At 39.2% G+C, this 26,060-nt stretch overlaps 1 protein-coding gene across 1 annotated transcript in view; it reads left to right on the top strand.

Annotated features, from left to right (window-relative positions):
• The window catches only part of LRP1B (LDL receptor related protein 1B), a gene marked incomplete at its 5' end in the record, with an annotated part of 5,941,474 nt that overhangs the window by 5,088,424 nt on the left and 826,990 nt on the right, over window positions 1-26,060 (top strand). Inside the window, one exon of the mRNA XM_044073672.1 lies at window positions 7,105-7,224. Within this exon, the coding sequence (XP_043929607.1) occupies window positions 7,105-7,224 (120 nt within the window). The remainder of the gene's footprint in view (window positions 1-7,104; window positions 7,225-26,060) is intronic.

Below are 26,060 nucleotides of genomic sequence, written 5' to 3'. Positions count from 1 at the left end.
CACCATGCCCCAAGATTCTCACTACACATTTCTAAACATACTGGAAAATATTAAGATAGAACCAAACACCCTAATACTGGATGATTTTAACTACCTTGCCATTAACTGGGAAAACTACTCGTGTACCAACACCTTTGCCTAACGGTTCTTGGAATTCATAAATTCCAATGCCCTGGTTCAACTAATCCATAGTCCCACCAGGGGCTCCAATATCCTAAACCTGGTCATTACCAACATGGGAAATCATTGCTCCACACCTATGGTCACCCCCTTGTTAATCAGGTCTGATCATAAGCTAATCATCCTTGACATCCACATCCCACCCCCATCCCCCAGTAAGGAAACTTCCATGAAAAACTTCTCCAAAGCCAACTTCATGCTACTCAAGTCAGAAGTGACAAACTTCATGACACCCATGCAGATGGGAACTGAAAGTTCAACTGCTGAATCCTACACTAAGGCATTATACAAGCACATCCACTCATGCATGAATCGTGCCATCCCAGATAGAACCAAGATGCCCTCATCCAAAAAAAGGAAGCCAATTTGGTGGCCCCCTCCAATAAACAAACTTTACAACAAAGGGAAGAAACTGTTGCAGAAAAGAGGAAAATCCCAGGATGCAAAAAACTCCCTTACCAGCCTCAGTAAGAAACAAAGATCCCTCATAAAATCCTCCAAAGCTAGTTACGAAAATAAAATTGCCAAAGATTCCAAAGACAACCACAAGGCATTCTATAACTATGTCAAGAATCTAAATGTCAATGCTCAGATCTGGTCTGAGCTAAAATAGAATGGCATTAAATATACTGATCCCAAGGATATTGCCAATATCCTGGCAGATCGATTCAGTGCCAACTTCACCCCTTTCTCACCTCCTAAATGGCCCATCTCAGTACCGGAAGAGTGCCAAATTCAGGTAATAACAGCCACACAGGTAAAAAACGCACTCTCCAAAGCTAAGAATACAGCATCCATGGGACCAGATGACATCCCGGGCTGTGTACTACATGAACTACAATATGAACTGGCACCTCACCTAAGTGTCATGTTTAATCATAGCCTCACCTCAGGTTTCGTGCCTACTGAGTGGCACAGAGCTACAATTATCCCACTCCACAAGGGGGGATCCATCTTGGATCCCAGAAACTACCGTCCCATCAGTCTGATGAGCCTTATCTGCAAGGCCATGGAGCGTATTATCATGGAACTTATAAACAAAGACATTGGCAACCTTCAAACACTAGACCCCACCCAGTTTGGATTCGTGAAGGGCCGATCGTGTCTCCTGAACCTGATTGACTTCTTCGAATCAAGTCTCCAGAGTCATGGACAATGGTAAGGTGGTTCACACAGCCTATCTAGACCTTGCAAAGGCCTTTGACACCACCCCCCACTCTGGAATCATAGATAAACTTACTAAGCTGGGCATTAATCCCTACATCACCCAATGGGTTGCTAACTGGCTTACTGATAGAACCCACACTGTAAAAGTAGCCGACTCCAAATCCAGCCCCAGACAAGTGACAAGTGGATTACCTCAGGGTTCAGTCCTGGGACCGCTCTTGTGGGCCAACACTATGGGATTCTGGCTAACAAAGTTCGCAGATGACTGCAAACTGGAAGCCATTATTGAATCCACAAATGATGTGGATACTCTACAAAAGGGCCTTACAGAAACAGATGCTTGGTGCCAGAACCATGGGCTCAAGTTCAATGCCAAGAAATGTATAGTTACCCCTTTGGGAAAAAAACATGTACCCGTGAATTACCATATAGGTGGCAGTACACTAAACACCAAAAATATGATAAGAGACTTAGGGACACAGGTGGACAGTGGTCTCACCTTCGATAACCACATAGCCACAACAGTCAGGAAATCCTTCTATGTGGCACACCTCATCACTAAGTGCTTTTCATCCAGAAAAAAGGAGGTCATTGTCCAACTGTACTCATCCTCATTAGACCCATTATAGAATACAATGCCCCGTTTGGTATGTAACTCTCAAGACATTTGCAACAACTGGAAAGGCCACAGAAATACCTCACTAAAAGAATCACAGGCCTAAAGCAGATGTCCTACACTGACCACCTTAAAAACCTCCAGCTATACTCTGTCGCATATCGTCTACTCAGAGGTGATGTCTGCTTAACATACAAGGCGATGTCAAACCCAGAGCTGTTAGACATGCTACACTTAAAGAAATCCCAATCCCTCAGAGCCACATGGTCCAGGAATCTAAACCTTGTCATCACAATAAACAAAACATGCTGGAGGGATAGGTTCCTGACCAAGAGACTCCCCAGACTTTGGAATAGATTGCCCATACATGTCAAGCAGAGTGCCTCTTTGGCCCTCCTCAGAAGGAACCTTGACAATTGGATGGGAGAAAGGAAATTCACCCCGGGGATCACATCAGTCGCCAGGGAATTGTTATGGCTAGGCTTGTATAGGCCCTAGGGCTGACAGCGTAGTACCAACCTATGAACCTAAATTTAATGTATATGTTTTCACCTCCATCTATTTTGTGTCCTCAAAAATGTATTATATTGCTGTATTCCAGATGTAAGCATATTTGGCATTAGTATGCACACAAAATAAATGTCAGATCTTTGTGGACAGGTGACAAATCAGGGACAAAGTAATACAATGTTCTGGACATGTTAAGGAGCTGATTTAAGCATAATGAAATGTATAACCCTCCATTATCAAAAGACGTGATAAACAAACCAAAAGTAAGAGTTGCATGTTACAAAGAGTGGTTATAAAGCTGATACATTAGAACAGTTTCAGTTCGACTAGAAGTAAGTTGTCCCAGTACAAGCATGAATGCACTCATCTATGTATTGAAGTAACCCTTAATGGACATTTTTAAACTATACTAGGAGTTGCATCCACAGAAATAAAATGTTACTGATATAATCCCATTCAGTTTACACATAGGCTAGTAGCTGTCCAACAATACTAACAGTTACAACATTTTTTGAAATTACTACACTGACCAAAAGCCAAATGAAGTTATCTTACAGTTCTAGTAAGTATTCATTGACAGAGGTCAAATGTCAATACAGTTATGTTTGATATCATATATGCTTCAAGATAAAATATTCTGATACCTTGTATATAACATAGTTTTGGAATTATTAATGCAGATATGACAAGCAATATTTGATGTCTAGAGGCACAGTAGGAGGTAACTGCAGAAACACCTGAATGCGCACTCGGCTGTAATGAGTTGTAATTGAGACATGAGTGCAGCCATCTTTGATCAAGTCAATCAGAATAGGTTTTAGTCTTTCCAGTGGTATGATCGCATGTACTGCATTGAAAAGGGGCAGCTTGTCCACCCAGTCAGACTATCACAGAAAACAAATGCAATAAATGAAAAAAATAATAAACAATAGTCTATACTTGGTTTTATAAGAAAATTCATGATACAAGAAGAGGTTGTAAAAGGTATCTATACTGGGGGATAATGGCAGAATTGATAGCATCAGATTTCTTCCTTTGGTAATGTCCTGTGGGTCATCCAGTATGACAGGGGCTTTCTGAAAAGAAAAACAGAAAACTCATCTTTTCAGTCTGCAAGCTGTTCAAAATTAAAGTGTACTAAAAATATTTACATTGCTGAAGATCTGCTGATAGAACAACATCTCCTATGCATGGAAAGCCTTAAAATTATGCAGCTGCACAAGGATCCAGTCACATCAGGGATGCATTTCTCTATTGTTATTCATGCGTGCAATTTTTAAATCTAAGGAAATAAGAAATGCTGCTACCTATGATATTGTGCCCCTTTGTAAAGCAGCAGCAGTTGAATCACCTTGTAGGGGAGATGCCTTTCTGCTTTATCTCACCCACAATCTAGACATTCAATTCAAGGGGTATCTGATTGCCTAGATCATGGGTAACATAGCAGTAAGCTCAAGGCTGGACTGATTGAAGATAGAAGTGAATGCAATGACTGTTGTGGATTTAGTCAGAGAGATCATGAAGGTCTGCAGTTCAAAGATGTGGCAGGGTGCAGCTTGCTTTGACAGTCTGGACCATAATAGGTAATTATTTTTTTTCTCCTGACAAGGCAACCAGATATCATGGGCTGTGGATGCAATTATGCAGGACTAATGTGAATTTTATTTGAAGGATATAGCAATATTATATGGCGTATGACCATTATTTCTACAATTTTATTCACAATCGAAACTCAGATAGTAGTAATATCTGTTACAGCAATCAGAGATATGAAGGTGGAATGGAAAAGTCACTATAGCATATGTGAGATTATTACTTTAAATTTCCCTGCAATAAAACCTCACAGATATACACAAAAGGTTGCTGTAGCTTGTGTAGGGGCTGGGAACATATGGCCATTAATGCAAAATTTGACTCACCATCAGGGCTGAGAATGTGAAGAAACAGTCACTATAGCTTATGTGTGGGCTGGGGACAGGGTTTTTATTATGACAGTGTTCCTCACAATCAGAACTCAGTGGTGTGCATAGAAAGTCACTATAACTTGTGCAGGAACAGTGCACTGTGTTGGAGCAATAATTTGAAATGCAGTCCTGTGATCATTATTTTTTACTATCCTTACAAACTTATAAGTGATTCAGTGCAAACTCAAGGAAAGACCAACTTAAATAGTAAGAAAATATTCCCAGTTTTGCAAGTTACTTTTCCAGCCTTCAATGATGGATGAGTGTTGACCTGGCAATAAAAAACTACAATTCTCATGCAGCATGTGACATCTTTGTATGAGTAGCCTGCAAGTCATTATGGTCTAATACTTTTCAAAATGTGCTCCTGCATCAATAATTTGTTTGCTTGTTTGTTTATTAGTTAGTTAGACTATTTATTTATTTATTTGTTGGTTTATTTATTAATGTGTGTATGTATTTTTCAATAACTGTATGGCCCAACAGACAAGGGCAGGTTTCAGTTAGGAAAAATGTTACAACACTGCAAATCATGACAACAAAATTACAACATGGTATTACGTAATAGGCAGTACACAATCAATGTGAAGTGTAACAAGTATTGCATAAGATAATAAGCAATACCAGAAAGGTATGACACCACAGACTGCACAATGAAGTGTCACATTCCCAAGCCTGCTGTACTAAATATGGTGGCAGAAGAGAAGAGGGACATAGGAGCACCTTCTCACTCACACAATTGATGGTCTCTACTTGACTAAGCCCTCTCCACAACTATAAATATTATTGAGCACTTTTGTCTGCAGTGTCTTTTTAGGTTTTTTTTTTTTTTTTTGATTGATGTTTCACCTTTTCAGTGTCATACAGTTACTTTTTCCTTATTAGTGTGTTTCAGGACTTTGCCTTTGTCACTGTTGTGCTCGAGAATAATTATTTTCAACTGTCCACACTTAATTTCTCACTAAATTGTTTATTTAAATGTTATTTGGAATTCTGCAGATTAAATGTTTCTATTGCTATTGAATTAAATAATTTATATAACACATTGCAGCAGTTTTTATTTCAGTTTATAGTGCTTCCTTGATGCTTGTCACATACATCTGAATTGTCCAGATTTTCACAGAATATCTACATTTTTGTCACATAGCTTTGTTGTGTTCCTAATAAATGTATCCTTTTTTTTCTGGCAAACCACTTTGTCCATATTTTTTTGCACTAAGAGCCCCTCAAACTGCTTTAATATATGCTTTTTAAGGTATTTCCTTATGCCACTTATTACTTAGCCAGCTAACTCACTGATGGGACACAAGAAGTTAAGATAGGGGAACACACCTCCACAAAGAGGCCAGTCACTATTGGAGTCCTACATGGCTGAGTGCTGGGGCCTTTCCTTTTTGGCATCTACTTCTCTAAATTTAAGGCAAATGTCAAGGATCTCTTACTCAAGTTTGCAGACAACACAAGAGAGCCTTGAAAGTATCCAGTTTATAATGCAACTCTAAATGTAGAGTCAGTGGTGAGGGATTTGTGAACACATGTTGATACTAACTTCGTCTTTGGCCACCATGTACCTACTGTGGTGAGAATATCATTCTATGTTGCACAACTTATAAGTGAGGGCATGGCATCCAGGTTCAAGGAGGTCATTGTTCCACTGTACTCAGCTCTCATCAAATAATTATAGAATACAACACACCCTTAATTATAGAATACAACACACCTTTCCACCCTGTCCAGGTACTTGCAACTGCTTGAGAGGTCACAGAGATTCCTCACAAAAAGAATACTGAGGCAAACAACAAACCATGGACAGACCATCTCAAGCCCTATCCCTGTACCTGGTCTTCTACAGACTGCTGCATGGCACTCTATGCTTTCCCTATAAGGCATCCTCTGATCGCACGCTGATAGATTTGTGGCACATCCAGAAAACAACATCAGAAATACCAATTCTAAGGACAGTAACCTCGGCTGCGACATAAACAGGACATGTTGGAAGGACAGGTATAAGCCTCAAAGATCACCCCTTCTCTGGAATAGGTTTCCCATCCATATGAAGCAAAGCTCATTCCTAACCCTATTCACGTGTAACTTAGACCAGTGGATGGGAATACTCAAATTTACCCCTGGTTTGGCAGCTGTGCCCTAATGGACAGGAGCAGTCTGTGAAAGCTTGATGTGTGCAACACTAAGTTGGAACATTAAATTTTTGGGGGTATTGACACAAGTCAGCAACATTTTGGTAAAGTACAGGTAAGCTTGGCCGAGCTTAAAACGTATCTTGAGCTGTTAGACTAGTAACCACCTATGAACTTATAAACGTAAAAGACCATTAATGATATTACATATTGTTTGTGAAATGTGACAACGTTTCTATCAATGAAAGCATTTTGTGATCTGAAATATCTTGAATTTTAAGTGGAGGGAGGAGGTAATGAGTTTGTTAAGAATACATATTGCAAACAACGGTGCTGACACAACTTTGATGTATAAATAAATACATGCATACATAAATACATACATACAACAGAAGATGGGACTTGCAGTGATAATTAGAACATTTAAAGTCTGAGTTATGTGATATTTTTCTGTATCTATCATCAGCAATGCAGTGATCTTGTATTTTATGTGGTATTAACTGTTAATTGTTGGATGTGTTCTTTATAGATATTGATGAATGCCAAGCGTATGGTGCCTGTTCCCAGTTTTGCACAAACACTAAAGGCTCCTATAAGTGCACATGTGGTCAAAATTTTCTCCAGTTTCAAAACAGCTGTATCTCTAAAGGTAATAATAATGCATTGGTCATGTTGTTTTTGATAATACTACATGTTACATGCTGAAAAATGTTCAATTTCATACATATGATGAGTGAGCAACCCGATTAACAGACTGTTAAAAAGAATTGCATTCATTAATGGCATACCAAATGGTAAATCTCATGAAATATCTTAATTCTGACAACAAGAGAAAGTATTTATTTTCACATTCAGGCTTATTAATTTTCACATCTACAGCACACTGTGGGTTGCTTGTTTTACATTTCAGATACAGCAGTTTTATTTTTGATATTACAGCCTACAGATCTGAGAATAAGTCTGATGAAGATGTAATGAAATGTGATATGTCAGCTAGAAATTGCTTGCTACTGCCCACACAGGTTGCTTCTTTTGTTGAAAATTGCTGGGCATGTAAAAATAATTTCTTTTATATTATAGCGCCATTAATATGTTAGGCAGGAGAAAGAGAGTATGTGTGTGTGTGTGTGTGTGTGTGTGTGTGTGTGTGTGTGTGTATGTAACACAGTATATTAATAGGTTCAGATTCCCAGACAGAAATGTATTACACTTTTTTCCCACATTAGTGAGTTCATTAGAAAAAAAAAATGTATAAAATAAGCAGATTATGTGGAGCTACAGTAAATCAACTCATACATTTGATAGAGCTTAATAACTCAAAAAAATTATAGTTTTGCACAAGTGCTGAGATGACAGAGTAAGTAGCCTTGCTGCTGTTTGGTTCACAGTGCGACAAATCTGGCTGATGTATGTTTCTTAGCCAGAATTTCCAAAATCAGATATTAATTTACATAGTCTTGTATACACTGCTGATAAAACTTTCTTCTGTTTATTTTAAATGGTAACTGAGTGAAGATGATTGAGGAGTGTTATGCTAGTTACAAGCTAGTTCTGGTAACTGTACTGCAAGAGTAAGGCAGTTGTGCTCATGTTTTATTTTGGGTTGGAGAAATGAATGGATTACTACACACAGATTTTCATAGTTCTGAGGATCACACGTATGTCCCTCAAAAAAACAATGGGAACCCAAAATATCTTCTTTGTGCAATCAATAATGAGTCGATGGCTGGCCACTTTTTTTCCCTATGCATAATCACTGACCATTTAATTGGGTTTAATGCCCAGAATTAAGCTGGCTTAAATTACCTTTCAGTAATGATCACGGACTAAAGACATATGCATATATGGGTTGCTGTTTGTTCATAGGTTCATAGGTTCATAGGTTCATACTAGACTATCTGCCCTAGGGCATTTATAAGCCTAGCCAGAATGTGTTTGGCTTTCGCCACCCATTTTAAATTTATTTTGCTATGCCCTTTTTCGAGGTTAGTATACTGTGCCTCTGTCTAACAGTGAAACAGAAGTGATACCCAGGGTACACCTATGATCTCCCATCCACTCATCAAGATTCCTCTTGAAGAGAGTCAATGAGGGACTCTGCCTAACCTGGACTGGGATTTTATTCCAGAGTGAAGGGAGCCTCTGGGTTATGAATCTGTCCCTCCAGCATGTCCTATTTATTTCAGTGCTGAGGTTCAAGTCTCTTGAGCACGTAGCTCGATGGGATTTGGATTTTCTGAAGTGCATCATGTCCATTAATTCCGGGTTGGACATGGCTTTATACGTCAGGCACAGATCGCCTCTGAACAGGTGGTATGCCACTGAGTAGAGCTGGAGTTTCTTTAACCAGGCATCATATGGCATCTGTTTGAGCCCTTTGATCTTCTTGGTGAGGTACTTTTGGGGTCTTTCCAGTTGCTGCAGGTGTCTGGTAAGGTACATCCCAAAAGGGGCATTGTACTCAATTATGGGCCTCATGAGGGATGAGTAAAGAGGCACGATGACCTCCCCTGATCTAGATGTGAATCTCTTCATGATTAGGTGGGCTATATAAAATGTTTTTCTAACCACGTGGTTGTCAAATGAGAAACTGCTATCAACTTGGGTCCCCGGGTCTCTAATTACTTCTTCTGTACTTAATGGATTACCACCTATGTTGTAATTTGTGGGCACTTTGTTTTTGCCAAAGGGGATGACTATACACTTTTTGGCATTTAGATTGAGGCCATGGCTCTGGCACCAGTTGTCTGTTTCTATGAGGTCCTTTTGGAGGATGCTTGTGTCGGCTGGAGTGTCAATTATGGTGCCCAGTTTGCAGTCATCTGCGAACTTGGTCAGCCACAGTCCTTCCGTGTTGGCCTATACCTCCAAGAAATATATACCGAATAAGAGAGGTCCCAGGACTGAGCCTTGTGGGACACCACTTGTAACTGGTTTGGAGTCTGACATGGCTCCAGCAACTCTAACCATGTGGGTTCTGTCCTTGAGCCAGTTAGCAATCCATCTAGTGACATAGGGGTTTATATTTAAGCTGGTGAGCTTATCTATAATGCCAGAATGGGGTATTGTATCGAAGGCTTTTTCTAGGTCCAGGTAGGCTGTGTGGACCACCTGCCCCTCGTCAATGGCCTTGGTGACTGTTTCAAAGAAATCAACCAGGTTTAAGAGGCAGGATCTGCCCTTAACAAAGCCGAACTGGGTAGGATCCAGTGTCTGTAGGTCCCCAGTATCTTTATTTATGAGGTCCATGATGATCCTTTCCATAGCTTTGCAGACCAAGCTAGTCAGGCTTATGGGGCGATAGTTTCCAGGATCCATTGATGCACCACCTTTATGGAGGGGGACCATTGTTGCTGTACGCCACTCTTTGGGCACATATCCTGTAGTAAGGCTGAGATTGAACAGTAGTTTTATGTTTGGGTTTAGCTCTTCTTGGAGTTCATGTAGGATGCAGCCAGGGACACCTTCTGGTCCCATTGATGCTGTGTTTTTTGCTTTGGAGAGGGCGGCTCTTACCTGAGCATCTGAGATGTCAGGGGGGCAGCACTCTGCTGGGATAGATATTTGCCCTTTTGGTGGTGGGGGGGGAGTTTGCGCTGAACCTGTCAGCTAGGATGTTAGCAATGTCTGTGGGTTCGGTGTATTTTTTTGTCATTTTGGACTAATTCTGAGCATATCTGGGAATTACCACCCAGGTTCCTAACATAAATAAAGAAAGCCTTGTGATTATCCTTAGTGTCCTGTGCAATTTTTCTCTGGAATCTGGCCTTAGACAATTTTATGAGTGCCCATAGTTTTTTGCTAATACTGATCAGTGATGCCTTCCCTTTTTGGGATTTCGCTGTATCATTTAGTAGATTCCTCCTTGTATTGTATAGTTTGTTTATGGCTGGGGTCCACCAGACAGGATGTCTGCCTTTGGAGGATTGGGTCTTGGTTTTATTTGGGATCGCATGATCCATGCATTCCTGAAGGTGTTCATAGAATGCATTTATAAAGGATTCTGTGGTCTGGGCCATATTTTCCACAGGCCCGGGGGCTTTGAAGGATTCCACCTCGGTTTTGAGGAGTGTGAAATTTGCTTTAGAGAAGTTTTTCACTGTGGTTTTCTGGGCAGGGGGTGGGGTCGGGATGTGAATATCCAGTGAGATTAGTTTATGGTCTGATCTTACCAGTGAGGGATACACTTCTGGTCTGGAGCATAGAGTCCCCATGTTGGTGATGATCAGGTCCAGTATGTTTTCCTCTCTTGTGGGTGTGGTAACAAGTTGCTCCATAGCATTTGAGTTTATAAATTCTAGGAACCTTTGGGCTAGGTTGTTGGAGCTAGAGTAATGCTCCAAGTCTATGTTTGGGTAGTTGAAGTCACCCAATATAATGGTGTTTGGAGAGACCTTCATATTTTCCAGTGTTCTCAGGAAGGCCGAGTGGGGATCCTAGGTTTGCGAGGTGGTCTGTAGCAGGCTATAAACTGGAAGGCAGTTTTACCCACTGTTAGTTGCACATGGATAGTCTCTGATGCTTCGTGCTTTGCCACCAACCTGGAGGTGTGGGTTTCTTTGATGAATATCGATACTCCCCCTCCTTTTGCGGTTCGGTCCAAGTTTTGGGGCTGAAAAGCATGGTATGAGGTATAACCTGGTAGTGCCGGGGTGCTCTTGGTAGCCCTGAACCAGGTTTCTTTTACTGCACAGATATCAATGTTCTCCATGCTAAGGAGAGTTTAGAGTGCATGCATCTTGAGCTTTAGACATCTGGCATTGAGTAGCATTACTCTTAGTTTCTTATCCCTTGTGATACCTATGGAGGTGGGTTTGTCTTTTGAGCCTTGCCTAAAAAAGGTACTATGGGGGTAGCAAGAGACTTTGCCAATATCCGAAAGCCCAGGGTGACAGGTGCAAGCTGTCCCTAGCAAAACATCGTGGCTTGTCGAGCATATCATCCCAATCTGACAGGCATTGGATCCCCTTTGAATGACACCAGTACTTAAGCCAGTTGGTGAAATTGATCATCTTGTCTTCATATCGTGGCATCATTCTTGGTGAGGGTAAGATGCTACTCAAGGTCAGGGTCATACCAGCCTGGACTACATGCTCAGAGAGCTCCTGTATATCTCTTTTCATGTAGTCCAGGGAGGTACGTCTCAGGTCATTCACACCAGCATGGACAATGACTGAGTCATATTTGTACTTGCCTTGGAGTGACCTGAGTGCTTGTGTTATGTGGTGGATCTTAGCACCTGACAGGCTGCTCACCGTGACCCTCTCCTTGTTCTGCCTGGTGAGTGGGACGTCAGTGTGCCTGACGATAGAGTCACCTATTACAAGTGTATCAGGTGTGTTGTTTAGTCTTAAGGGCTGTGACTGTTCGGCACACTGGCTTTGTGAGATATGTGCTGCAAGTGTTTTGTTTTGGGGTAGCGGTTGCTTGGGTGTCTGCTTTGGAGGTCTCTGCTGCTTAGGCAGATCTTTATTTAGAGCCTCCGAGTATGTTTTTGTGTGATTATGTGTTTGGTTTGCTGTCATGGTAGGTCTATGTGAGACTGGAATTGTAGTGAGTGTGGTTTCCTTCTCCTCCTGACTGGTTATGCCAGTACTGAGTTGAGAGAGCTTAGCCTCCAGTTTGGCTATATGGTTGCATCTCTCACATGTGGTGGAATTTGTTGGGAGGAGGAGATGGTTGTCTGTGTACATGAGGCAGTTGTAACATTGCATCAAGATTCCCAGATTCACCAGCTGGACTGGAGAGGAGATTGACAACTGACCTTTGGACATGCTAGAATAATATTGGGAATTCCTTTATAATTGAAAACAAGGGCCAGTGGGGAGTGAGGGTGTAGTGCTTTTAATTTTTAGTGCTGACTTATATAATTGCTTTAGTGAGCAAGTGCCAGGTAACTTAAGTGCAATGTGTTACAGGTAACTTAAATGCAAAAACGACAAACAGTAACTTTCTTTCAAGTGAAACAAGGAAATAAGTACAGTAAGCAATGCAGATATCACTAGTGATCCACAGAAGCACTGAGAAGCTGTGTATTAGGTGGAATTAGCGTTCCAGGGAAATAACAAGCAAACAGACAACAAGCATATAAACAAAGCTAGATTCAGCAGGCCTGGATCTAGTCTATGCTACAGCAAACAAGGTGTACCAATTTCAGTAAGATACAGTTCAAATATTCAGGCACTATAAACCTTTAACCAGAAATTCCCAGCTCAGAAGGGCAGAGTCCAGCCTCTTCTCCCACAAGAGTGCAGACCACGAACCTTCTTAATGTAAAATAACTGGCCTGAAGCCCAAGTGCTTAAACCAGAACTAATACACTTTAAGAATAACAGACACTGGGCTCTCAATCAGCAGTTCCCAACTTAGAAGGATGAAAGCTACCTGTCTTGCCACCACAGTGCATGCCACAAACCTTCCTAATGTAAAACAACTGATCTGAAGCCCAAGTGCTTAATCCAAAAGACTTAGAATGATAGCTACACTTTAATCAAGTTACTACCAAGCAGTAATAAATACAATTGAATACTTTAGAGAATGCCTGGATTAGTGCTGAAGTTACACAAACAAAGCTAGATCCAGCAGGCCCGAATCCAGTCTATGCCACAGCAAACAAGGTGCACCAACTTCAGTAAGAAGCAGTTCAGATATGCATGCACTATAAGCCTTTAACCAGAAATTCCCAGCTCAGAAGGGCAGAGTCCAACCTCTCCTCCCACAAGAGTGCATACCACAAACCCTCTTAATGTAAAATAACTGGCCTGAAAGCCCAAGTGCTTAAACCAGAATTAATACACTTTTAGAATAACAGACACTGAGCTCTCAATCAGCAGTTCTCAACCTAGAAGGATGTAAGCTACCTGTTCTGCCACTACAGTGCTGACCACAAACCCTCTCAGTGCAAAACAACTGGTCCGAAGCCCAAGTGTTTAAACCAAAAGGCTTAGAATGAGTTACACCAAGCATTAATAAATACAACTGAGTACTTTTAAGATGATGCAAAAGTAAAATAAAGTAGGTAGAAACACAAGTACAGTAAAAGCAGATGATTTTTTTTTTTTTTCTGAACAAGTGCTGAGATCAAAGAAACAGATTTGAGTGCTGAAACTAGAAAACTGGCTATTTATAAGAAAAAAAAACTAAGCTAGAAGGCTTCCCTCCAACAAAGAAGAGCTTGGGGGCTCAGAAGCCTACAAATAGTCTATACCACTTAACAGGAAAGGCAGGAAACAAGCTTACATTTTTTTTCTGTTTCCCAGATGCTCTCTTTGTACACAGTAGGAGTGCCTGAAATCAGAATATGATCTCACTGCACTCAGTTGAGTAAGCAAATGAGATGGGCCCAGAAGGAGTATCCAAACACAAATTTACAAGAGGGGCGGGCAGTTTCAAGGCCACTAAGATTAACACCAAAAGAAAAAAAGGGAGGGTGGGTGGGACTAACTGAAGAGCAGAGTCAAAACTTCCAGTTCAGTTAATATTCCTGCAACACAGTTAAAATCAATTTAAATACTGTATTTTTGAAAAAAAAGTGCAGATAAAGGTACTTAAATTCTCTTATACGTCCAGTTGAATACAGCTAGTTCTTAGCCGGCCAAAGCTGAGGTTTTTAAGCAGAAAATATTTCACACTGTACCACTTAAATAGGCAAGGACAGGAAATCAAAGAATGTGGCTACCCCCACACCTGTAATTACTAGCAAATAGCAAAATTCAGCAAACACTGACTAACTTCCAGTTCAGTTAATATTCCTGCAACACAGTTAAAATCAATTTAAATACTGTATTTTTGAAAAAAAAGTGCAGATAAAGGTACTTAAATTCTCTTATACGTCCAGTTGAATACAGCTAGTTCTTAGCAGGCCAAAGCTGAGGTTTTTAAGCAGAAAATATTTCACACTGTACCACTTAAATAGGCAAGGACAGGAAATCAAAGAATGTGGCTACCCCCACACCTGTAATTACTAGCAAATAACAAAATTCAGCAAACACTGACTAACTTCCAGTTCAGTTAATATTCCTGCAACACAGTTAAAATCAATTTAAATACTGTATTTTTGAAAAAAAAGTGCAGATAAAGGTACTTAAATTCTCTTATACGTCCAGTTGAATACAGCTAGTTCTTAGCCTGCCAAAGCTGAGGTTTTTAAGCAGAAAATATTTCACACTGTACCACTTAAATAGGCAAGGACAGGAAATCAAAGAATGTGGCTACCCCCACACCTGTAATTACTAGCAAATAACAAAATTCAGCAAACACTGACTAACTTCCAGTTCAGTTAATATTCCTGCAACACAGTTAAAATCAATTTAAATACTGTATTTTTTAAAAAAAAGTGCAGATAAAGGTACTTAAATTCTCTTATACGTCCAGTTGAATACAGCTAGTTCTTAGCCTGCCAAAGCTGAGGTTTTTAAGCAGAAAATATTTCACACTGTACCACTTAAATAGGCAAGGACAGGAAATCAAAGAATGTGGCTACCCCCACACCTGTAATTACTAGCAAATAACAAAATTCAGCAAACACTGACTAACTTCCAGTTCAGTTAATATTCCTGCAACACAGTTAAAATCAATTTAAATACTGTATTTTTGGAAAAAAAGTGCAGATAAGGGTACTTAAATTCTCTTACACGTCCAGTTGAATACAGGTAGTACTTAACCTGCCAAAGCTGAGGTTTTAAGCAGAAAATATTTCACACTGTACCACTTAAATAGGCAAGGACAGGAAATCAAAGAATGTGGCTACCCCCACACCTGTAATTACTAGCAAATAACAAAATTCAGCAAACACTGACTAACTTCCAGTTCAGTTAATATTCCTGCAACACAGTTAAAATCAATTTAAATACTGTATTTTTGGGAAAAAAGTGCAGATAAAGGTACTTAAATTCTCTTATACGTCCAGTTGAATACAGCTAGTTCTTAGCCTGCCAAAGCTGAGGTTTTTAAGCAGAAAATATTTCACACTGTACCACTTAAATAGGCAAGGACAGGAAATCAAAGAATGTGGCTACCCCCACACCTGTAATTACTAGCAAATAACAAAATTCAGCAAACACTGACTAACTTCCAGTTCAGTTAATATTCCTGCAACACAGTTAAAATCAATTTAAATACTGTATTTTTTGAAAAAAGTGCAGATAAAGGTACTTAAATTCTCTTATACGTCCAGTTGAATACAGCTAGTTCTTAGCCGGCCAAAGCTGAGGTTTTTAAGCAGAAAATATTTCACACTGTACCACTTAAATAGGCAAGGACAGGAAATCAAAGAATGTGGCTACCCCCACACCTGCAATTACTAGCAAATAACAAAATTCACCAAAAACTGACTAACTTCCAGTTCAGTTAATATTCCTGCAACACAGTTAAAATCAATTTAAATACTGTATTTTTGGAAAAAAAGTGCAGATAAGGGTACTTAAATTCTCTTATACGTCCAGTTGAATACAGGTAGTACTTAACCGGCCAAAGCTGAGGTTTTAAGCAGAAAATATTTCACACTGAACCACTTTAATAGTCAAGGACAGGAAATCAAAGAAGGTGGATACCCCCACACCTGTAATTACTAGCAAATAACAAAATTAAGCAAACACTGACTAACTTCCAGTTCAGTTAATATTCCTGCAACACAGTTAAAATCAATTTAAATACTGTATTTTTTGAAAAAGAAAGTGCAGATAAAGGTACTTAAATTCTCTTATACGTCCAGTTGAATACAGCTAGTTCTTAGCCTGCCAAAGCTGAGGTTTTTAAGCAGAAAATATTTCACACTGTACCACTTAAATAGGCAAGGACAGGAAATCAAAGAATGTGGCTACCCCACACCTGTAATTACTAGCAAATAACAAAATTCAGCAAACACTGACTAACTTCCAGTTCAGTTAATATTCCTGCAACACAGTTAAAATCAATTTAAATACTGTATTTTTGGAAAAAAGTGCAGATAAAGGTACTTAAATTCTCTTATACATCCAGTTGAATACAGCTAGTTCTTAGCCGGCCAAAGCTGAGGTTTTAAGCAGAAAATATTTCACACTGTACCACTTAAATAGGCAAGGACAGGAAATCAAAGAATGTGGCTACCCCACACCTGTAATTACTAGCAAATAACAAAATTCAGCAAACACTGACTAACTTCCAGTTCAGTTAATATTCCTGCAACACAGTTAAAATCAATTTAAATACTGTATTTTTTGAAAAAAGTGCAGATAAAGGTACTTAAATTCTCTTATACGTCCAGTTGAATACAGCTAGTTCTTAGCCTGCCAAAGCTGAGGTTTTTAAGCAGAAAATATTTCACACTGTACCACTTAAATAGGCAAGGACAGGAAATCAAAGAATGTGGCTACCCCACACCTGTAATTACTAGCAAATAACAAAATTCAGCAAACACTGACTAACTTCCAGTTCAGTTAATATTCCTGCAACACAGTTAAAATCAATTTAAATACTGTATTTTTGAAAAAAAGTGCAGATAAAGGTACTTAAATTCTCTTATACGTCCAGTTGAATACAGCTAGTTCTTAGCCAGCCAAAGCTGAGGTTTTTAAGCAGAAAATATTTCACACTGTACCACTTAAATAGGCAAGGACAGGAAATCAAAGAATGTGGCTACCCCACACCTGTAATTACTAGCAAATAACAAAATTCAGCAAACACTGACTAACTTCCAGTTCAGTTAATATTCCTGCAACACAGTTAAAATCAATTTAAATACTGTATTTTTGAAAAAAAAGTGCAGATAAAGGTACTTAAATTCTCTTATACGTCCAGTTGAATACAGCTAGTTCTTAGCCGGCCAAAGCTGAGGTTTTAAGCAGAAAATATTTCACACTGTACCACTTAAATAGGCAAGGACAGGAAATCAAAGAATGTGGCTACCCCACACCTGTAATTACTAGCAAATAACAAAATTCAGCAAACACTGACTAACTTCCAGTTCAGTTAATATTCCTGCAACACAGTTAAAATCAATTTAAATACTGTATTTTTGAAAAAAAAAGTGCAGATAAAGGTACTTAAATTCTCTTATCGTCCAGTTGAATACAGCTAGTTCTTAGCGGCCAAAGCTGAGGTTTTTAAGCAGAAAATATTTCACACTGTACCACTTAAATAGGCAAGGACAGGAAATCAAAGAATGTGGCTACCCCCACACCTGTAATTACTAGCAAATAACAAAATTCAGCAAACACTGACTAACTTCCAGTTCAGTTAATATTCCTGCAACACAGTTAAAATCAATTTAAATACTGTATTTTTGAAAAAAAAGTGCAGATAAAGGTACTTAAATTCTCTTATACGTCCAGTTGAATACAGCTAGTTCTTAGCCGGCCAAAGCTGAGGATTTTAAGCAGAAAATATTTCACACTGTACCACTTAAATAGGCAAGGACAGGAAATCAAAGAATGTGGCTACCCCCACACCTGTAATTACTAGCAAATAACAAAATTCAGCAAACACTGACTAACTTCCAGTTCAGTTAATATTCCTGCAACACAGTTAAAATCAATTTAAATACTGTATTTTTGGAAAAAAAAGTGCAGATAAAGGTACTTAAATTCTCTTATACGTCCAGTTGAATACAGCTAGTTCTTAGCCGGCCAAAGCTGAGGTTTTTAAGCAGAAAATATTTCACACTGTACCACTTAAATAGGCAAGGACAGGAAATAAAAGAATGTGGCTACCCCCACACCTTTAATAACTAGAAAATAACAAAATTCAGCAAACACTGACTAACTTCCAGTTCAGTTAATAATCCTGCAACACAGTTAAAATAAATTTAAATACTGTATTTTTGAAAAAAAAAGTGCAGATAAAGGTACTTAAATTATCTTATACGTCCAGTTGAATACAGCTAGTTCTTAGCCGGCCAAAGCTGAGGTTTTTAAGCAGAAAATATTTCACACTCTACCACTTAAATAGGCAAGGACAGGAAATCAAAGAATGTGGCTACCCCCACACCTGTAATTACTAGCAAATAACAAAATTCAGCAAACACTGACTAACTTCCAGTTCAGTTAATATTCCTGCAACACAGTTAAAATCAATTTAAATACTGTATTTTTTGAAAAAAAAAGTGCAGATAAAGGTACTTAAATTCTGTTATACGTCCAGTTGAATACAGCTAGTTCTTAGCCTGCCAAAGCTGAGGTTTTTAAGCAGAAAATATTTCACACTGTACCACTTAAATAGGCAAGGACAGGAAATCAAAGAATGTGGCTACCCCCATACCTGTAATTACTAGCAAATAACAAAATTCAGCAAACACTGACTAACTTCCAGTTCAGTTAATAATTCTGCAACACAGTTAAAATCAATTTAAATATTGTATTTTTTTAAATAAAAAGTGCAGATAAAGGTACTTAAATTCTCTTATATGTCCAGTTGAATACAGCTATTTCTTAGCCGGCCAAAGCTGAGGTTTTTAAGCAGAAAATATTTCACACTGTACCACTTAAATAGGCAAGGGCAGGAAATCAAAGAATGTGGCTACCACCCCCACACCTGTAATTACTAGCAAATAACAAAATTCAGCAAACACTGACTAACTTCCAGTTCATTTAATATTCCTGCAACACAGTTAAAATCAATTTAAATACTGTATTTTTGGGGAAAAAAGTGCAGATAAAGGTACTTAAATTCTCTTATACGTCCAGTTGAATACAGCTAGTTCTTAGCCGGCCAAAGCTGAGTTTTTTAAGCAGAAAATATTTCACACTGTACCACTTAAATAGGCAAGGACAGGAAATCAAAGAATGTGGCTACCCCCACACCTCTAATTACTAGCAAATAACAAAATTCAGCAAACACTGACTAACTTTCAGCTCAGTTAATATTCCTGTAACACAGTTAAAATCAATTTAAATACTGTATTTTTTGAAAAAAAAACTGCAGATAAAGGTACTTAAATTCTCTTATACGTCCAGTTGAATACAGCTAGTTCTTAGCCGGCCAAAGGTTAAGCCTGTGTGAACATTGTGCTGATTAATGGGAAGTTATTCTTTTTGCCAATGTTATGTGACAGTGGAGTTAGTACATATAAAATTACAGAATGTTGGAATGGGGTCAGTATCTTTTTGACAAGGTAATGAATTAGCTGTTTCGGCATCTACACTTTGTATTGTAAATGTCCAAGTAGAAATCGTCACAGAACATTGCTATGCTGCTGTATTTCCAAGGCTATAATAAAATAAAACTTCTGTTTAAAAACACACAGTCAAAACTCCATAAGAAATGTGAATGTAATCCAAGATGAGCGCTTTCGGGTATAAACCCTTCATCAGATATTCAAACATCCATTGCTTCACAATATTTAAACTAAATGTATATATCTATATGTCTAAACAAAGCATTGTGGGGGTCACATGTTCTTATTGCTGAAAGATGTTGTAATATCCTGACCTTAAACATATTTTTGGTTTTTCCCACATAAAAGCAGGTGCATTGTTGTCATTCAGCTAAATAGACTATGTCAGTGGTCCTGCAAGTAGCCCTAGCTTTAAACTCAAAAAGCTTACCTTTTACTGGGTGTATAAACAAGGTATCTTTATTGATACTAGTACAAGCCTTGCAGGTTCCACAAGGTACACGCCCTATCTTGGTTTTAAAAGGTTGTTTTTTAAGAGATTTTTCTTTACCCAGAATGTCCTTAAAATTTTTATTCCTTCTAAAACCAAATTTTGGACTATTACCTATTATTGTTTTGGTTTTATCTTCTGTTAATAAAATATTCCAATTTTTTCTGACAATGTCACAAATCCCTTTTATATCACTACTGTATTTGAGCATTATTTTAAGTATTTGTTCATCATTTTTATTAGAAACTGGTCCTGGTTCTACATTATCATTTCAACGTAACCATGGTTTTAACTTACCTTGTCTAAAGTTTTTATTTTTCTCTACCACATTATGCACCATATCTTTCTTATACCCTCTTATTACAAGGTTATCTTTTAATCGATCTACCTCGTTTTCAAATTGTGTTTCTTCTGTACAAATCCTAGAAACCCTGCTCACTTGTCCCTGAATAATATATAGAGAAATATAACACACATTTTTTTTAAATTTAGGGCTATAGTTAACATAAAAACAGGCAATAGAGGGGGAGACATTAGACATGTTACTGAAGTAGCTGAAGCTAAATGGATTATTGAACTGACATCACATAGAACACCTGGGTTAAATGATGTGATTCCTATGAGGCCCGCCCTGAAAAATAGGCGGGTGTTTTACTGACTGTCTATTGGTTGTTTTTAGTTTAAATATTGTGAAGCAATAGATGTTTGAATATCTGATGAAGGGTTTATACCCGAAAACACTCATCTTGAATTATATTCACATTTCTTATGGAGTTTTGACTGTGTGTTTTTAAACAGAAGTTTTATTTTATTAAAGCCTTGGAAACACAGCAGCATAGCAGTGTTCTATGACGATTTCTTCTTGGATTTTATTCTGTTTTTCACTTTTCACAGAACTTTGGTGAGGTACAGAACATTTTTGTTGTTTGTATTGTAAATGTGTAATGTTAGCTTCTTGCAGAGATACACTGTGTAATAGTACCAGTTGTTTTAGGGCTATGTTTGTCTAGTCTTCACTGTAGCTGAAAATGATAATTATATCAGTCCAGCTGCCATTTACCCCCTCCCAAATTAGACATACCATATAAAGAGCAGCTATCTTATGCTACTGTTACTGTTAACATTTATACAGAACATCATCATACAAGAATTGTCGGAGTCTATTTGAAGGTGATAGTACTGCAAGAGACTGCTTTTCTTCACTTTATTTCTTATCTGACAAAAATGTGGATTTCTGCTGGGCCTATTCATAAGCGAGATATAGAACACGGTAACTAATATATCATACAGTTGAAATGGACAGTATCATATTTTGGAGCAGCTGGAGCTCCTCTCGTTTAAAGAAATATCACAGTGGAAATCTGGAAAATTGTATACCAGTACAAAAACAATGAAACATTATCAAGGCAAATGTAAGCTTTTCATACAAAGGGTACAGATGTGGGCAATAAATGAGAGGGCAGAACAATGAGGGAAGATCAGGCAAATTGTGCATTGAGATATTAACTGGTTTCAGTTTCCAAAGTCTGTAATGTAGCCTAGTTATGTAGACCGGACAATAACAAGAAAGGTGCTGAAAACATTATAAAAGGGCCTTGTTTAGGTAACAAGCTTGTTTACTATTTTTAAATGGAGTTTGCATGTGCATGGAGAAGTGTGGGAGAGTAAACTCCACTGCAGTGATCATACATTTTTAGTAATCTGTCCCAAATTCTAGAGGGCTGTTCTCACCTAGAAACCTAGCTTCACCCTTTCCTTTCTGAAACTTTTTATGTCATGCCTTTCAGACAAAGTTCAAAGTAAGTGACTCACAAGCGATGCTATCATATATCATAGTACTCAAGAACTCATATATCATACCCTCTGTACCAGTATTCCTTAGCTGACTTCTTGTCTTTCTGAGACTCACTTAGTATAAATACTGTACATATCCCAAGAGCATTAAAATCCAATTCAATAATCCCCAGTATTTTCTCTATCTATCTATCTATCTATCTATCTATCTATCTATCTATCTATCTATCTATCTATCTATCTAACCCTAAATAATTCTGGTCCACCATAAACAAGATACTACACCCTGGAATAACCACTACCCAAAACCCCTATCCCAACAATACTCCACAAGAAAATGCCACCTTACTTAACTCTTATTTCATAGAATCTATTCGCAAATTAACCCCAACTAACCAAAGAACAAATATACCAGCCACCACTCCTAACAACACAAATACCACTCCTGTTTCTCTAAATCCTGTCACCACTGCCTATATTAAATCTCTTCTACTTAAACTAAAACCATGCTCCCCCTCTGCTGATAACCTCCCCCCTTTCTTAAATGCACAGCTCACTCAATGGCTTACCATGTCTCCATACTCATAAGTAGGTTAATCAAAAAATCTACTGTCCTGACATCTGGAAATCTTTCTACACCATACCCTTACATAAAGGAGGTAACTACACTGATCCATCAAATTATAGACACATAGCCATTCTTTCACCATTCTCTAAAATTCTAGAAAGTTCATATACAAACAGCTTCTGAACTATCTAATTGAAAAAAACCTTCTGACACCTACTCAACATGGCTTCAGGCCAAACCATAGCACATCCGCCGCCCTTCTCTCTTTTACACATACTGTTGCAGAGGCCAGAGACAAAAACCTACTGGTGTCATGTCTTTTCCTTGACCTCTCAAAAGCTTTTGACACTGTCTCCTACTCTAAACTATTAACTAAACTAGCTGATCTCAACCTCTCCTCCTCTTCTATTCTCTGGTTCTCTTGCTACCTTTCCAATAGACTACAGTCAGTCAGATGGCAATCTAACTGCTCCCCCTATCTTACCCATCCAGACTGGCGTCCCCCAGAGCTGTACTGTGGGACCTCTTCCTTTTTACATCTTCACTAACAACCTCCACTATTCCTGTACCTCCACCTTCTGATACAATACGTAGATGACTCTACCCTTATTTCTTGCTCTGATGACATCTCTCACTGCCACTCAGTCACTCAAAACACTTTTTATAAAGTTGAACAAAGGCTAACTGAGAACTAGCTCATCCTAAACCCTAAAAAAAAAAAAAAAACTACTTTTCCTCTCTAACACTTCAAACCTGCTCTTGCTCAGCCTTTCCTCCTACCCTGTCTTCTGTACAGCTCTCCTGTACTCACAGTTTTACAATCTACCCGAATAATCAAACTTGAGCAAACTTATAACAACATTGCTTGATTTGCCAGTAATCATCCATATAAATCCCATCACTGTCTTGCCCTAAAACAGCTGTTATGGTTTAAGTTCCCCCAGCTTCTTCTTCTTACCCAGCTGCAGTTAGGGTTGCCACCTTTTACGTGGGCCAAAGTGGGGCATGGGGTTGTGGCCAATATGACACTGGCCATGCCCTCTACCATGACATCATTGCAGGAGTGGTGAAGGAGATGCTGTTATGGTTACGACAGATGGCTGGTGGAGTGGCTAGCTAGCTGGCTGCTGGAGTGGCTGGTTGGCTGGCTGCTGGAGTGGCTAGCTGGTTGGTGGGAGTAGCAGCTGGAAGGATGAATGACTGGATAGATGGCTGCAAGAATGGCTGCCTGGCTGGATGGATGGCTGGCTGCATGAATGGATGGCTGGCTGTATGAATGGATGGATGGCTGAATGAATTTCTGGCTGCATGAATGGATGGATGGCTGAATGAATGGCTGGCTGGCTGAATGAATGGGTGGCTGGCTGCATGAATGGATGGCAGGCTGCATGAATGGATAGATAGCTAGCTGGCTGGATGAATGAATGGAAGGCTGGGTGGATGAATGAATGGCTGACTGGTTGGATGAATGGATGGATGGATGGATGGATGGATGGATGGATGGATGGATGGATGGATGGATGGATGGATGGATGGATGGATGGATGGATGGATGGATGATTGGCTGGCTGGCTGGCTGGCTGGATGAATGGATGGCTGGCTGGCTGGCTGGTTGGATGAATGGATGTGTGGCTGACTGGATGAATGGATGGCTGGCTGGATGAATGGATGGCTGATTGGCTGGATGAATGGATGGACTGCTGGCTCATTAGAAAAAAAAATCTTGGTCATTGTTTTAGCAGTTGTAGAAGCGCTTAAAACAAAGCGCTCCTGCAGCCGCGATCTTTGCAGGGCTCTTCCTGCCCCGATCCCCACCCCTTTAATAAATTGGAGCCAATTGCTGCACGAATTAAAACACCCGGACCTAACAGGCAGCAGCTTTGCCCGCAGGTCTGGGTTAGTGACATCATTGAATTGCCATGGAAAAGCCGGAAGTAATTGCGGCTTTTCCATGGCAATTCAGTGCGATTGAAAAGTGGGACTTTTCAAATCCCACTACTTTGCACAGTGGGCAATGGGACGAGGCAGCTCAATCCATGAGTGTCGTGCTGACAACAGGATGGGTGGCAACCTTAGGTGCAGTTCACTCACACCTTACTTAAAATATTCTCAGCATGTCCTGCTCTCTCCTCTGTCGTATCCCTCTACTCCCCCTCTCAAACTCTGCGCAGCTGATATCAACACCTCCTTAATATTCATAAAACCAACAAAAACACTGGTAAACTTCTTTGTCCTGGTCCCCTTCACTAAACACATCACACTGAATTACATTTGACGACATTTATTAAACTTCTATAAACATACCTTGTTAACCAACATTTACTAATTACAACTAAGACATCGTATAGTTGATTTAATCACAGCATAAACATCAAGTAATGTTAATCGCGACAGTGTGACCTTGCTCATCTTGACCCAGTAAGCAGTGTCCATACCTCTACTCACTTACTTTACTTGTAAACCAGCGTCCCACTACTCCCTTTATTTACCATTTATTGAATTACACATCCAGCCAAGTACGCAGCGTCCTTACCTCTGATCACTTACTTTATTCACCAAGCAATGTTCCACTGCTCCCTTTCCTTTTCAAACTCATTGAAATGAACATCCAAAACATGAGGAATTACAGAAAAGGGCAAGTCTGCCCCTGTTCTCCACCTACCAGCCTGACCAGGCTGTTCTCCCTCTCTCTATCAAACTTCCAACAACCTACTTGCTCATTAAAAGGTCTTAATCCAAGCATCATTCAGTGGACTCCATTCTCTCAAATGAAACTAGATCCATGTCATCACCTCTTAAAACCTTATCACATGATTATCCAAAGTGGCTAATTGTCTAAATGGCTGAAAGAAAACCCGATCCATCCTCAATGGAAAAATTACCAGCCATAACCTCATAGCATAGCACAACCTTTGTATCTTAACTAAACTCACTTATCTAACTACCAGTAGTGACTTCACAATGATTCCCAAGTCATTAGCTGCCAAATGCACCACCAAAACACTAAACCCATGCCACACGAAACCACACAAGAACTGCAGCCTCGTTTAACTGCCCAATGTACCTATTAATATTCAAAATGAAACTTCCTTCCAATCAGTATAATAGTAATCATCCCCCTTTATCAACTTCCTGATATAAACAAGAAAATATTTAATGACATCCTAGCATTTTCTGACTAACAAACTACTTTCCAAATGACTAATAACCCATATCTATGTCAATACCTACCCAGTGATCTACCAGAACTCTAGGAAATCCAATGCAGCCTGAAATAAGGCCATGTAAATGATATGCCACCATGCCCAACTGCAACTCCCTTTTCCCCCAATGGATATACTAATGACTAAATTATTATTTTTTTAATAATGGATCAATTGCATAGTCATCCTGGCATCATACCCACTATCTTTATAAAGCAAGAAAACATCCGCCATCCAAACACCACATTGTTAATGACTTCGATCCCATAAAAGGAACACACAAACCATAGCTCCATGACCCTCCATTTGCCAAACACCACCCTTTAAATCAACCTACTTT

The sequence above is a fragment of the Protopterus annectens genome, chromosome 6.part0, assembly GCF_019279795.1.
Source record: "Protopterus annectens isolate FY-2018-M chromosome 6.part0, PAN1.0, whole genome shotgun sequence".
In the NCBI taxonomy this organism is placed as follows: domain Eukaryota; kingdom Metazoa; phylum Chordata; order Ceratodontiformes; family Protopteridae; genus Protopterus; species Protopterus annectens.
This window is presented reverse-complemented; position numbering and strand designations above follow the sequence as displayed.